The 15,507-nt window shown below is 32.7% G+C and overlaps 3 protein-coding genes across 17 annotated transcripts in view; 1 reads left to right on the forward strand and 2 right to left on the reverse strand.

Moving 5' to 3' along the window:
- The window catches only part of LOC105335442 (pyruvate kinase PKM), a 26,605-nt gene extending 22,702 nt beyond the window's left edge, over positions 1-3,903 (reverse strand). For 3 of the 13 annotated variants that reach the window (XM_034465178.2, XM_034465177.2, XM_034465188.2), the window contains exons 1-3: positions 3,807-3,890; positions 1,880-1,915; positions 1,638-1,664 (exon numbers count right to left, since the gene is read on the reverse strand). In XM_034465178.2, the coding sequence (XP_034321069.2) occupies positions 1,638-1,664; positions 1,880-1,915; positions 3,807-3,875 (132 nt within the window). In that variant the 5' untranslated portion in view covers positions 3,876-3,890. Of the gene's footprint in view, positions 1-1,637; positions 1,665-1,879; positions 1,916-3,284; positions 3,340-3,501; positions 3,651-3,806 lie in introns of those variants that run through there. The other 10 variants (XM_034465183.2, XM_034465181.2, XM_034465189.2 and 7 more) reach the window with 7 other exon arrangements.
- Positions 3,904-4,569: 666 nt separating this feature from the next.
- On the reverse strand, positions 4,570-9,782 carry LOC105328153 (rRNA 2'-O-methyltransferase fibrillarin). Of its 3 annotated transcripts, XM_066084030.1 has the most exons (4): positions 9,413-9,782; positions 7,816-7,919; positions 5,710-5,823; positions 4,570-5,038 (listed from the first exon to the last, which is right to left on the reverse strand). In XM_066084030.1, the coding sequence occupies exons 2-4, from the start codon at positions 7,825-7,827 to the stop codon at positions 4,781-4,783; spliced, it is 384 nt and encodes a 127-aa protein (XP_065940102.1). In that variant the 5' UTR covers positions 7,828-7,919; positions 9,413-9,782; the 3' UTR covers positions 4,570-4,780. The 3 variants fall into 3 exon arrangements, with proteins under 3 accessions (XP_065940102.1, XP_065940095.1, XP_065940107.1); XM_066084023.1 differs by lacking the exon at positions 9,413-9,782 and having other exon boundaries at positions 7,816-8,044; XM_066084035.1 differs by lacking the exons at positions 7,816-7,919; positions 9,413-9,782 and adding an exon at positions 6,407-6,940 and having other exon boundaries at positions 4,571-5,038.
- On the forward strand, positions 9,256-13,662 carry LOC105328155 (zinc finger protein 239). The gene is made up of 3 exons (XM_011428923.4): positions 9,256-9,357; positions 10,588-10,773; positions 11,594-13,662. The coding sequence occupies exons 1-3, from the start codon at positions 9,313-9,315 to the stop codon at positions 11,798-11,800; spliced, it is 438 nt and encodes a 145-aa protein (XP_011427225.3). The 5' UTR covers positions 9,256-9,312; the 3' UTR covers positions 11,801-13,662.
- The last annotated feature ends 1,845 nt before the right edge of the window (positions 13,663-15,507 follow it).

Raw genomic sequence — 15,507 nt, forward strand, 5'->3', positions numbered from 1 at the left:
ATTAGAATAGCTCACTTGAGCTTTCAGCTCAGGTGAGCTAAAAATATGAGTTACTGCATGTACTGTTCACCAACATTTTTTTCTTTATGAATTTCGGAAATATACTGGTTTGCAGAGATTGATTTTTGTGATGGAGCTTGACAATTTATGGCATGGACTGGTTTGCAGTGAAAAATATTCACTACGACAAGGTTCTCGCGAAAATTTCTAACATGCAATTTATTAACTAAAAGTTGGTTTACAGAAATTTTACGGGGCAGGGCAAACTAACTGTGCATAGTTTAATGTTTTCTAATTGTTTGCAGATGTTTGGTATATGTATCTTATAAAGGTAATCGAAGTTAGTGACAAACATATACATGTACCCGGTATACTATACATATGAACAGCCTCACTGTACTGAAGTAAAATGTCATACACTAATTTACAATCTATATTACAGTACTATTATATATATTTTATATTATATTTTACTATAGGCATCCCCAGCAATACTTAATTAATAGTATAAGCAGCATGTGATATATGTGCAGATTGTAGATGCATAAATATAGGGACTCATGGGAAGGAAGCTTAAAGATATGATGATAAATGCTACCACTGATCCAGGATTATCTAATCCTAACCACATAATGAAACATACGTATGTTTACAAGGAAGAGAGACTATCGTCCATGATTTGTTTTTGGAACAGACAGTGTCTGTCAAGGGCTAAATTTGCTTTGAATAAGAATCATTTTGCACAGTGTAGAAATTTAAACTGCATATTTACTGATTTAAAAAAAATTCTCATCTATCCCCAAACAGTTTCAGAAGGCTGTTCCTTATTACTGCATGAATATGAAATTTTGTGATTTTTTTTCTTTTGGCAAAAATTACTTCAAAGTTAATGCTTTAAGGTAATACTAAATCAAGACTTATGCTTTTTTATGACACATACATGTTTTGTGAAATAGATTGGACTGATTAATTTAATTAGATACCATCACAGCTCAGTAGTAAAAGTAACTAGCAAGTTCAATCCCTTCTGAGACTTTGTTCGTATTTTCGAAATTAAATGAAAAAAAAATAATAGAACCATTTTAACAAGAGCTTGGACTTTCAGTAGGATGTAGCTATCTAATTTTTGCATCAAAACAATATAAAAATAACGCCGTTTCAAGCCAAATATGCACAAATTGTGTACACTTAGCTCAAAAGCCAGACAAATCTTATCGTTTTCATAGAGCAATGGCTGAGTGGCTGACAATGAAATAGACAGGCCTATGTCACATTGCTGTTTAACAAAACTACCCAAAGTCCAAGCTCTTGTTAAAATGGTTCTATATACCTCCCCTCCCCCCCCCCCCCCCCCCCCCCATTGCTTATTTTTTGCCTAACTGACTTTCAGACTTCCTGTGCACTATGCTACCTTACATAATCAAGTCAATATTATTTGATAAACCAGATCCTGGTATAAATATTGTCTTGAATCTATTTCAACAACCCATTGTGCTTGATGCACTTTTACAATATGTAAACAGGACAAGACATGATACACATCTAAACCACAATGTAAACAAATCATGGAGATTGTCTCCCTTTGCATGGTCGAAGAATGAGATGAGATTTGTAGTGAAATTTTAAAGGGGTCAAACCTCTGGCTCTAATATTACAGGGATCTCCTAAAATAACACAACTGCTGGGTTAATCTGCTCGTTATTATATATCAAATATCATAAAGATCATAAAATGTTATCCTCAAAATTCACATTATTCATGATTCTATAGAATTATGTTTTCATTGTTTTGTAAGCTTATATGTATATATATATCTCTTATGTGAATTCATCTGAAAACTAAACACAAAATCATAAACTTATGATAATATGATCCTTACCCCACTTCCTGGTGTCTTTGCAAGGTGCTGTGCCATCTGAAAAAGTTTAGTCAAATCTTAGCAAGTTCATCATTAAAAAGAATTGTTTGCCCTAACCCTATCCTAATTCAAGTAGTTCGGTACAGTGTAAGCACATTTTTTTTAAAAATATTTGAAGATGTTGGAAAGATAACAAAAGAAAACTATTATAATTTTCGTAGTTACATGTATGTCAAAGAACATGAATTGATGAAAATAACATTTACAGCAAGGTGTTGTGAAAACTAAACTCTTTTGTTCATTGTGTTTTACTTTCAAGTTATACATTATATTGCATATCCATTGGTGAAATCATTCATAGCTTTGGGTACTTATTGTTATTGTGACCAGTAAAAAGTACCGTATGTAAAGTTTAAAATTCCTAAACGCAACTGACCTGCGCAGGTCCCAAGTTCAATTACAGCTGTTTTTATGAAAGGCAATACAGTTTTAACAGCTGATTTTTCCCCTCCAAAGTTGAATTTTTTATCCGTCATTTTCAAGAAGAATACATGCTAGAATAACATATCTGTACAGAATATATTATGGAAGTTTCGGTTTGTATGCTAAACTTTTTCCAATAAGTTTTCTAACAATTTTATTCACTAAAACACTTGCATTCACATAAATTCTTTTAGCAACCAGTTGTGAACATAAGCCCTTGATGGGGAAATACCGTAACTGGCTGTCAGAAACAGAATCACTTAATTATATTGATTCAGGTTAAATATCCCATCAATGATTAAGTACCAGAAATTTGCAGTTCCAACTGGAAGAAATGGGCGAGAGGGGGAGGGGTACATGTGGTTTTCTAAAAGTTTCTTGAACTTAAAGGTCTTTTCTGTTGTTGAATAGGTCTGTACCAATTCCTTGCTTAGATAAGCTGTTTGGTACATGTATATAATGAAATCATTCCTTTACATGTTTACTGAATGTAGGAAGTTTATTTTTCAAATATAGCTGAAAAATATTTAGTCGTGACACCAGCTGTTGTCACAAAATTCCCGTTTTGAAATACAGCCTGGCTTTCTCCTGCACGTCATATAATTCAAAAGCTTGGACAATTGACCCAAAGAATCTTGACCCAAAGAATCTTGAATTACATATACATGTAATGATGTACATGAATGCATGTACAGAATTACATTTTAAACAAGAAATTTAATAAATATCTATGGCATATAAATTCATGACAAGTTACTAATAAAACAATTCCATAGTTCACATGGTAAATATTTATTCCATAAAGGATATCATTTCCAAAACAGAACATTTTATGTTTTTTGTGCTCTCTATTCGGCAACCTGTTGTCAGAGATGGATTTGAAAAGTAAAACTGTAAAATTGTCAGGTGTCAATTATTTCCGGGATTGTCTTTTTAGCCTTACCTTAAAGTAGACTTTTTGTCGACAATATTCCTCTAGTACAGCAAGGCTTAAAAATCTTAACAAAGGATTTAAATTATGCAGCACATGCACTCATTCAGTGATCGGAAGAAAACTGGTTAATGCCAGTTTCTATCACATTTCTAACAGAAAAGTTACTCCATGACAGGATATTTCGAGCAAGAAACATTGCATTTATTTGCTTTGCAATTACGTTTACCTTGTCAGATTGGAATTATCCTCAAAACAGTGGAAAAGGCGAATCTCCTGCCAAAGACTATCACCTTCAAATTTTTTGGCAGACGACTTGACCTTCACCTTTTATTTTGTTTCCGGTAAAGTTAGTTGTAAAGTCCAACGGATAGGAAAATTAATTCCCGGGAAAATGACAAAAATCAACGAAGAATAATCATTAGACAACCAATGTTTGGTTTAAATTTCTTTTTTCATTTTAGCTATATATTAGAATTTATGGCCTTATATATGATAAAACATAAATTTAAATTAATATAGCAAGATACACACTTTTCCTCTGGTGGTTAGCACATGGACTTGTCTTTGGCAAGAACAAAGATATGAATAAAACTTATTCATGAAGTCAAAATTTATCGCTTCCTCATTCCTGCAATCTTGATTTTTTACGTCATCAAATAAAAATGACGTCATAATCTCAGACACCGTCATATATACGACATTCGCAAGATGCTAGGCTAAATCGGAACCATTTTATCAAGAGCTTGGACTTAAGTTAGTTGTGTCAAACGGCAATGTTCAAGACGAACTTTTTTATCAATGTAACAAATCAGATACAATGCATGAAACTAATTAAAGTTTTATCATTATTTATCGGTAAAATGTAGTCAACAAACCAAGAGTACAGAATGTTTCGCTTTTCTTTTTTGTATGTGGTAAGAAATCAGACATACCGATTCTAAGTAAAATTCTAAACATTCTAGCTTAATAGTCTGGTAATGTACCCTGAGTTTTTGTTGGGAATTAACAGGTTTAAATGTACATAAATAAGGAATAAAATATAAAGGAAAATTGTATAAAATTGAGGAACGTCTCATGTGTTCTTTTGAAATATACGAACATCATAACGTGTTAAATTTTGTAACGTCATATACCAGTACCGTTACATATTTGGCAATTCAAACATTTACGTTGGCAGCTAAAGGGTTAATGAAATATACAGTTCATATATATAGTTCATTTTAACTTCCTTTAAAATCAGCTAGCTGATGGTCAATCACACAAAGAAGCAAAGTTTACATTTTAAGATTTTTTTATTGAACAAAATTCAATATTGACAAAAAAAAGTCTGTTACCAAATAATGTTCACGAAAAAGCTGCACAATACATATCCCACAGTGAAATCATAGGGTAAGTCGTTTGTACATAAATTCCCCATAGATATATAGAGATCCACCTCCATAAACTTGACATTAAAACAGCTAAGATCCGCTCCTTAAGATATAAACAGCTAGATCCGCGCCCATTCACCAACGTCCTCGGCGACCACCACGCCCCCTTCCTCTTCCTCCACGCCTCCATCCGCCTCCTCGGCCACGCCCCCTCCAATCATCCCAATCGTCCCAGCGGTCAAACCTTCCACGCCATCTACCGCCACGCCCCCTACCCCTGCCGCCTCTCCAGTCGTCTCTCCAATCGTCTCTCCATCCGCCCCCACGGTCATTGAACAGCTGGTGCCCTATGAGTCCCCCGCCGATGAGCCCCAAGGGATGTCCGCCAGTCAACTGAATTAGGGGAGAAAATAAATTTACAAACACACAAATCGATAAGAGGAGCGTAGTAATGAACGTTGTTTTAAAGTGCATTAAATCTATAGAATGTTCACAATGGTTCATAATATAAGACAGATGTCTGTTTTAACCCCCGCTCTCTTTAAGTCCTTTAAAAAAGATTGAGATCATACGTTTCATAGATTAGTGAATCTTAGCAAGTCTTATTTCCCCCTAGTTTGATTAATTATGATGATAATGATATTAATTGATCTATTATTTAATTATTGTTTTCGCTTATCGATCAAATGAATGACTATATATATATGATTAAAAAAAATTTCCATTACGTACAATGCATGGCCATTTGATTGATGAATCGCTCCGGTAAAAATGATGAAATACTTCATAAATTTGAAGTTATAAAAGACATATTTTTTGCTATAAATAGTTTGGAGTCATGCTAATTTTTTGTTTTGCTTTTTTTTTTTTTTTTTTTTTTTTGCTGTTGGTATTTGTTTGCTTAAAATATAAATTAAACCGTCAAATATGCTTGGTCCAAATATGTTTTATCTGATCTATTAATGATCATATATATGTATTATTATAATTGATTGCAAGAAAATACTTCATTTGTTTGTTACTTTATTTAATTTTTTTGTTTGTCTGTTTGTTTGTTTTCTCACCTGGTGACCCAGAGCTCCGCCCAGCAAAGCTCCCAACACTCTCTGTGACGTCACGGGATCTATGGCCAGCAGACAGAAAAACACACAAAATAGTGGCTTTGCCCTCATTTTGAGCTACAAAAGAAAGTAAAATATCGAAAAAATTAAAACTCTGTTCTAAGAGTTCCTCCACTAATTGTTGTTAACAGGGTAAAGTTATACGTTCATCGACAATTTAATTTGTTATATATACAAGTACATCCATATTTGCATAACTCATACATAAGCCGAATTGCAACTGGGGAGAAAAAATGTCGGCTCAACAGATTTTTTTCTGAGATACTTTTATAAAAAGCGAGTGAAAAAAAAACACGTATGAGTTTGAATTGATATCTCTTTTTTTTTATTCTTCCACATGTTATTCCATTGATCATTACAAAATTACAACAAAAGTTGTCAAGGAAAAAATATTTCTATGTCAGGACCGGGACAAGACAAGACTAATTTAATTTTTAAAAAGTGGATTATTGAATTTGTTATATATACACATGTACACATACAAACACCTTGCCGTTTTAATGTCAATATATAATTTTATATAGTTATCTCTAGAAATCAATTGTAAATCAGAAAAATACTTTATATATATATATGTATTAGTAGAACCATAATGATGACAGTCCCCAAACGTTGTCCATAAGATCTATTGTGTACTTACTTTTTTTGTCTTTCAGGGGGAGGGACACAGCTCAAATACTAAGGATAAGGGACCGTGCGAGGGGCTTATATATACATAGACGTCTGTCCAATCATATTTGTACCAGGGGTGACAATAGAAGTTAAGAACATTTTGGAAAGAATGTCTGATGACGTTTCCGTAGAAGATGACAAATCGATACAATGACAAGTAGAAAGTATAGAGGTGCATTAATTAGAGTTTGATATATGGGACTCTCTCAGCAATTTCTGTCAAAATATTCATTACTGTGCGCTAAATAATATTGATATGAAAGCTATTGAGTGTATACATATTTTGGGTGTGTTTTTATTTGATGCATGCTTTGAGATTTATTTAAAGGAAAGTGCGTCTTTAGTTTCTTAGTAATGGTTCTCAGAATATAATGTGATTGCAGATTAATATCAATTATCATTTTTGGCTAACCACAGCTACATCATGTAGCGTTCTTTTCAAAATATAGGGAAAGAGGATCTAGAGAGGATAAATTGCAATAAAGAGACTGAAAATGAATTAAGAGAGAGAGAGAGAGAGAGAGAGAGAGAGAGAGAGAGAGAGATATTGTAATATTACCCGGTATTGTCAATATTGTATGGCACTAAATCTTGTATATATGACGTTGGCCTTGTATGTCGGAGAGGATTATATAGGCAATGCCTGCTATCCCATCCGCTTATGTGATATATTGCATGATGAAATATTCATTAAATTAAATGAGAGAGAGAGAGAGAGAGAGAGAGACCCATATACATAAAAAACCCAACAAATTAAAGTTTAAATGTAGTGGACATTTATCTCTGAATTTAAATGAAACACACCTGTGCCTTAATATCATATATGTATGTTTAAAATCAATATACTTTTTATCCTTCTTTTTACCCTATCAGCTCTTTTCATGAAACATATTTAACTACATTGGGTTTTTATTATCGATCTGCAATTTGTCAGAAATCGCAAATTTCCTCATAATTGAAAAAAAAAAACAATCTGAAAAAAAAAATAAACAGCAGTCAAATCGGTGCTTTTTAAATTTCCGCTTAATCATTCATTCAATAAATGACTGTATAATATAAATTTCAGTAATCCTTGTAATAACCGTGAATGTATGCATTAAAATATTTACCAACTCCATACATCACTAAATATTCAATTACCATTCTCCGATATATATATCAAATTTAATTACAAACTACTAAAATTAGGAAATACATTTTTGAACTGAAATAAGTGCAAGTCAAGATAAGCAAAAATATTGATTAACGAGACAAATTCCAAATCAATAAAGAAGAGGAAAAAACGAATATTTTTTTTTTATTTTTGAGGCGGAAATAACAAGTGCAAGTAATTTAGTAGGTAATAGTTCAATTTCAAGTAAACAGATCCATACGAACCTCTGACCTCATCAATCATTGACCCAAATATCAGTTTGTGTCACCAGATGGAGGCCCTGTCACTGTAGGAGAGATGTCTCTGTCCTTGTGTCCCTGTGGTACACCTAACAATTTACATAACATTAGAATAAAGAGGCTTATTTAAAAGAGAAACAAATGCGCGATATTTTCAAAGGCTTTCAGTGCTATAGCTTGCTGTACGAACGTGCATTTGGGCATGTATTTGATTTGGTAAAAAACTTGTCAATATTTATTAAGAAAATTTTCAAAGTCTGTTCTTCCAGAAACCAACTTTAACAACCTATTTTATTGTGATATTAACCTTTTTTTGTCATTATTACTCCTACTGTACATGTGATCCTTGACTGTATTCGTGTACATTTGTATATACTGATTTTGAACCTCAAATACCAGTGAACTGGTCTTGAGCGAATAAAGAATTGTAACGCCGATGTGAGATGCAAAGAGGGACCCCCCTCTCTCCCTCCCACCACCACCACCACCATCACCCCCACCCTTAACCATAACCTTTTGAATTTACAAAAATTCTAATACTTGAAAATCAAATTGTGTACTTGGCGTTAAAATATTTGTAATAAAATGAAACACAAGAAAATGATATATCGCTCAGACTTCCACGCATTTCCAAATTGAAATAAATACGGACTTATTAATTTTTCATGTGTACGGTACTGATCGATATCAAAATTGTGTGTGCCTGGTTGATTTATCACATCAATTCATACTTTTTTTTTTTTACAAAGTGAATTGGATATTCTAGACTTTTTATTAATCTTTTGTATATCAACGGTTTTGTTTGTTTTTGTTTTGCTTTTTGTTTTGTTTTGTTTTTTGGTGTTTGTCATTTAATTTATCAATTTTGTAGGAAAAAAATACCGAAAGGAGATATTTCTTCTAGATACAACTCATTAAAAAAAAAGAACTTAATTGTGGATTCAGACAGGATCAAAGTCAATTATATATATATATATATATATATATATATATATATATATATATTGGTCACATGTAGAAATCATATAGATCTGTATTTTTAATTGGATATTATTTGGCTGGATAACCACATTTTATTCTTTGGTACATATTGTCCTTTCTGACATATATTATTTTCCAAATAATAAAATATCTGCAATATGACTACTTGCTACTGCAGATTTTATTTGAAAAATAATATATGTCAGAAAGGACAATATACATGCATATAATCCAATGGCATAAGTCTCAGCACAATTTGCCTATACGTGTATTAATCTTCTTATATAGAAGAATAGCTTCTCTCTCTCTCTCTCTCTCTCTCTCTCTCTCTCTCTCTCTCTCTCTCTCTCTCTCTCTCTCTCTCTCTCTCTCTCTCTCTCAAAGGGGGGGGGGGGGCTCAGTTTAACGGGAACGATATATTAAATATTCCGGAACTTTATAGTCTGTACCTATTGATTTTAACTTTTCCGTAGCGTCACTTGTCTCCTGCATCATACTACGATGATTGATTGCCCAGAGACTGGAAACGGGAGAGGAGAGGGAAGAGTAAGTGAGATGCCCGGGGCGTAATCTACCGTAAATCTCGATTTAATTTACTCACGCCGAGTCAGAACGATTTTCTGATAAGAATCTGTCTAGCTTTTGAAGAACAGCCGTCTACTTCGATAGTTTGCACGCTCTTGAAATATAGGCTCTAACAATTCTTTCCCTCTTCTTCAAAACGATGCATTTTATGCACCGGTCAGATCACGAGTTTGTGTAAATGGGTTTTCCTTTATGTTTAGTTTCGTTTTAGATATATTTTGGTGTTATCTTGAAAGTTTTGTTGTTGGGTGTTCATCTGCATCCTCTTTTGCTGACAGCTCTGTGATTCCACAGATAGGGATTTCCCGCGCTTCTTGCGGCATTGCGGGAAATCATCATCAGTTCCGGTTAGAAACCCCCCACATCAACCCCCCCCCCCCCAATGTTGTAATTGTTGAATTGATGTTTCATCCTTCATTTTTCTGCATAATAATTGATTTCCTTTTGTTCCTGAGGTCAACGATATTAGCATGATTAGGGAACAATTGTCTGGATTATCTGTCTGTTTACCAAAAATTGAAAGAAAGGAGTTTTGGACCCCCCCCCCCCCCCCCCCATGGTGTAGTTTATTTCTTGATAAATCATAATTAGTTTTGTATTGGTGTCATGCTGTCATTAGAATGTCAAATGGAATTTTTTCTACCCATTGAGACTGGTACCAATATCCATTCAGTTGGGGAAATAGCATCAAAATGAAACAATATGGGGGTTTTCTAGCAGTTTATTATCAAATTTTTTCACCATATTCAACAATTTTCTCGCTTTAATTTTTCAAAAATGATTTATATTTGCTGTAATATGAGACATGAGTAATGATACAAAATATGGAATTAGAACAAATTAATTTTAATTAACTATAAAGTTTATCTATTCAATACATGTACAGTCAAACTTTGTTATCGCGAACAAGATGGGAATGGTTAAAAACTGTTTATAGAGGGTAAAATACTTAAACAATAAGTGGTTGGGACTTACAAATCACTTAGACATATCCATTGTCAAGATATCAGTGTTTTAGACATCAAAGTTAAACTGTATAATTTATATACAACTAGTAAGTTATTCACAATTTTGCCCAAAACGTTCATGATTTTTTTGGATTTCAGTGCTGCAGGTCCCATTGAAAACAAAAAACAAAAAAACAAACAAATGTCTGTCATTTATAATTCCCTTGATGATTTGTGTTCACAGATGGAGGTTCAGACGACCTCAAAAAGCTTCGGCAAGAAGAGAAGGGAGCGCTACTCCTGTAGTTTCTGCGGGAAGCTGTACCTGACCAAACAAGGGCTAGAACTCCACCGTCCCTCACACATGGGCATCAAACCGTTCATCTGTAGCTACTGCAACAAAGGCTTCTCCCAGAACGGAGTTCTCAAGGTGAGGCTGTCCAAAGTTAATTCTACGTTAAACGTAACACACTCTCGTAGGTTTAGGAGAAATTGTGTTGTAGAAAAAAACAAATAAATTCTTATTTTAATTTGATCTTTTCCCAGTTTGATTGTTCTAACATACTGCAATATGTAGAAGTTTGAAATGTTTAGAGCTTATAATATTATATTATGGACTTTTTATACTGGATACTCAATTAGATTGTCAGAAAAAATCATTATCAAAGAGATAGCCTACATGTATCTTGAATACACACTGTATTTGTATTAATGTGAATGGTTTAAAACATTTGTGTGAAAATATTGTTTGTTTTAATTTTATGTTTGAAAAGTACAGTTCTAAATTCCTATTAACGAATCTTGTTTTTCCTAAAAGCATTTGTTTCAAGCCTAGTTACTCTATCATCTCAACAAATGGAAAAGCGTTAATGTTGAGAGCGGTTTCATAATCTGTCAATCAATCTATATCTGGTTGATTGAATAATCAGTGACAATTTCACCAAATATTAAAACAATCTTTATTTTTTTTACCAAAAGTTCTCTCTTCATATATTAACTAACAGAGCAGGCATGAATTAATAATACAACTATTATCAACTCACTGGACCTCTAAGAAAGCCATAAAAAAGAAGGAAATTGTAATTATTTCTTTTGTTACCTGTTCAATTCAACATCCATCAGTACTTTTCAATTTTTTTTGACACCTGTGTAATAGATGAATGTTTATTGGTACTTATAATTATATTTTACACCTGTATTTTAGACCTGTCGAATATTTTATAAAATTTGGCACCTCTTTTGTTTTTCAGGTACACATGCGAACACACACGGGAGAAAAGCCTTACAGCTGTGACATGTGTGGCAAAGATTTCAGCTGCATGTTTTATCTCAAATCTCACGAGCGCACTCACACCAACTCGAAACCGTTCAAGTGTCAGCACTGTGGGAGACATTTTACTCAGCTCTCATCGCTACAAACTCACCTCAAGAAGAACTGTAAAGAGCTCTATATATGATCATTCTGTAGACATTTTGACTTCGATTAAGTTCCAACATAGTGCCATATAAATATATATCATCAACATTTTACACATGCTTGCAAATACGTATATGTGAGTACATTTAACATTAGATGTTACATAGCTTTTTATATACATTAATTTTTTAAGTAGAAAAAAAAATACATATACATTGTAGTTGCATTATTTTGTTAGAAATTTAATTGCATGCACTATAAGCTTTAAGGATAGAGTATTCAGAATAATTTTTATAATGTTTGAAAGTATAATGGAAAACAATGAATGAATATTTCAGTGTATTTAAAATAATTGAAGTCTTCCCAATTTCGGCATATTTGTTGTAAGTTGACAAAAAAAAGAGGAAATTGGAATGGACATTTTCCTAAATCTTAGAGAAATATTCTAGTCTCCTGGTCAGTTAGCGTATTAGAAATTGACAGTATATTTGAAGCTATGGTGGAGCCTTAGGTCTTTCTGTATATCAAGTTGTTTTAAAATGCTGTTGTGTGTTTTAACAGCTAGTTATATAATCATTTTGGTTTTTATTTGATTTTTTTTTTTTAGAGATTAAGTATATGTTGTAAATCAACTTTTATTAGCGACAGATTAATTTTGCAATTTACATGAGACCGATTTTTGCAATATAAATATAGGATATCTGGGAAATGCAGACATTTGAAGACTGGTTTAACACGAAAAATTTTCCTGACCGTGAAGCTCTTGCAAACCTAGCAAAAATTTCTAACACCCCCCCCCCCCCCCCCCCAAAGAAAAAGTTGATTTACATAACATATTTGACACTAAAAAAATTGTATCATCCAATCAGACAAATGGGGATGATTTTGAACCATTCTTATTATCGGTTGCTGTTGATGTTTTTGAATGTGTTACTTTTCTTATAGATTTATAATAATGAGACTGTTATATGCTTTAAGTAACTTTATTGTATCACTTGAGTGGGGGTTTTTTCACTGCACTTTAACATGCAATTTAAAACTGATCAATAGTAGTTTGATAAGATTAATCAATATGAATTTGAAAATACATACCTGGTAATTATACCCATTCACTTACATCTGAATCTGAGTTTTAAAAAGGATTGTCCATATATATTATATTTATTTTAAGGGTCTTCCCCTAACCCCCCCCCCCCCCCTTTGAAAAAAGTCAAAGGAAGCATAAAAGTAGAAGAATTATCATATTACCTTGCCGTCCAAAAATATGTAATATATTGGTCCTACATTAATCACTGAAAATCTTGCCCTGGGACTTTGTTCCTTTGTTCATTCCACTGAAAACAAAGAGGGCCCCTCAAATGTATATATATAAAAGTGTTAGTATGCAAGATAAATATTTTTTATTTCTTTTCAAAAAAATATTGTTGAGCATTAAATTTAAGATGCCTAGTTACATGTACTTGATTTAATAACACTGGTATCCTGGAAAATCTATATGTTTCAAAATTGTCTAAGAGTCAAAGGCTGTCATTGGGATGAATACGGTCTTTAAGTTTGTTTATAAAATGTTGTTACTATTATAATCAATTTTTGAGTATATGTTTCAACTCAATCTAGAATTGTTGATGGAAACTGGTTTGAAATGAAAAGTATTTGGTATATGTTTTGTTTTTGATTTTGTATGTGTATGTAACAGCTGTTTTATTTTAAGATTTCATCATTATCATTGTTGTCATCATTGTCATCATCTTCATCATCATCATCATCATGTCAACATTCTCCTCATCCTCATAACATGAACCATCAGGACCATCCTTACTTTCTCTTTAGATTAGTAATATGCATGTCACTAGTCATTAAGTATTATATGTTGAGAATAAAATTGCTTTATGATATTTATAATCAGGATTTTGTTTTTTAGCTCACCTGAGCTGAAGGCACATGTGAGTTTATCTGATCAAAAAGTGTCCATTGACTGTCGTCGTCTTTGTTGTCTTTGTAAACTTTTAACATTTTCATCTTCTTCTCCAGAACCACTAGGCAGATTTCAACCAAACTCTGCACAAAGCCTCACCGGGCAATGAGATTTAAGTTTGATCAAATGAAGGGCCACTGACTCTTTAAAAGGAAATAATTTTAAATTTTTGGTATTTTTCAAAAATTTTCCTCCCAAAAACAATTTGTCCGAAAATCTGTATTTTGTGTGGAAGCATCCTCAGGTAGTGTAAATTTAAGTTTGTTAAAATCTTAAAATCATGGTCCCCGGGAGTAGGGTGGGGCCACGATGGGGGGTCAAATTCTACTTACATGTAGGGATACATGTATATTGAAAAATTTTAGTTACAGAGTTTTGAAGACACACATTTCTTGGCTTCAGTGAATTTTATAAAAAAAAAAAAAAAAAAAAATTATCCTGTCCACCTTCATCCGCAAAGACCTCGGACAACCACTGCCCAACAATGCTCGGAGAGCTACACGCATTTTAGAAAATAAGATCCCCCAGTATTAATTCTCATGAAAACGGATGCAGAATTACTTTCTCATCAGCTCAAAGTGATAGTGCTAAATGTAAAAGCCTACCATATACTTACAGAGTGACTACAACGCATCGCACGGTGTCTGATTTTATCAGCGAATGCTTACAATGCAAAATACATAAACGGGTTAATCAGCGCACTCATGCAGTTACTCAAACAAAATCAATGTGCTGTATTTGCGTGATAGCCCATGGGGATCAATGTAATTTAACACTGTGCTGGTTAAATAAAAGCAGATTTTAAAAAATTCATACAGGTTATTTGCAGAATACAGACAACTCCCTATAGAAAGTAATTATATAACGAGTTTTCAAAAGTGTATTAATCAAACGGTAAGATTTTAATTACCTTTCAAAAGTATTGTAATGAGAAAAAATAGTATATCATTGTTTATATATACATGTATTTATTATTTCATTAATTTATCTTATAAATAGTTTTTTTTTGTAAGATAATTACCACAGAGGAATTTAAAACTATACTGGACTTTGTTATAATTTTATTTGAATTTAAATTCTCCAGAAACTTTAAAAATGGATACTATTCTATATATATATATATATATATATATATATATATATATATATATATATATATATATATATATATATATTTCTTATTTGAAATTTGAGGCATCAAGATCTGATAAGGATTTTTTTAACAACCGGGCTCCATAATTCCCGCCAGTGTAGGAGATTTGCCATAATTATCATGAACGAAAACTATTTTCTTTTTTAATTATCTTGTAAAAATATTCTCATCGATAAAAGACTTTTGGGCAAATAATTGAATATCTAACAAACCGTGCGACAGTAGATGGGTGCAAAATGTCACTAACTTCAATAAATGGTGCGAAACCAAAGTGCAAATCTTAAAATGTTTGAATAGTATATAGATGTGTATAGTTATGTAACAGAGAAACAAATGGAACTAAGTCTTAGCGCAAAACGAGTAATGTCTGATACTGTATTCAGGGAAAGGTTTATTTTCGCCCCTCTCACCTTCGTTGTCCGTGGACGAATATAAGACTTGGCGAATTCCATTCTCGCAAATAATATCTTTTTTAACACAACTGCATCTGGGCGAATTCAAGGGGGGCGAAACCGATTGCAAGCGAAAATAACACGGGGCGAAAATAACCTTGCATACAGTAATCTTTTAATCAATAATATAGAAATAAATATTTAAATTAAGGTCTTAAAAACATGCA

The sequence above is a fragment of the Magallana gigas genome, chromosome 1, assembly GCF_963853765.1.
Source record: "Magallana gigas chromosome 1, xbMagGiga1.1, whole genome shotgun sequence".
Lineage (NCBI taxonomy): Eukaryota > Metazoa > Mollusca > Bivalvia > Ostreida > Ostreidae > Magallana > Magallana gigas.

Excerpts from the sequence above, each read along its gene's own strand:
- LOC105328153 (XM_066084030.1), bottom strand. Across the intron at positions 5,039-5,709 it reads GCGGAGCTCTGGGTCACCAG|TTGACTGGCGGACATCCCTT; the intron begins GTGAGAAAACAA and ends CCCCTAATTCAG.
- LOC105328155 (XM_011428923.4), top strand. The coding sequence starts at position 9,313 with ATGATTGATTGCCCAGAGACTGGAAACGGGAGAGGAGAGGGAAGA. Across the intron at positions 9,358-10,587 it reads ACGGGAGAGGAGAGGGAAGA|ATGGAGGTTCAGACGACCTC; the intron begins GTAAGTGAGATG and ends TTGTGTTCACAG. Across the intron at positions 10,774-11,593 it reads CCCAGAACGGAGTTCTCAAG|GTACACATGCGAACACACAC; the intron begins GTGAGGCTGTCC and ends TTTGTTTTTCAG.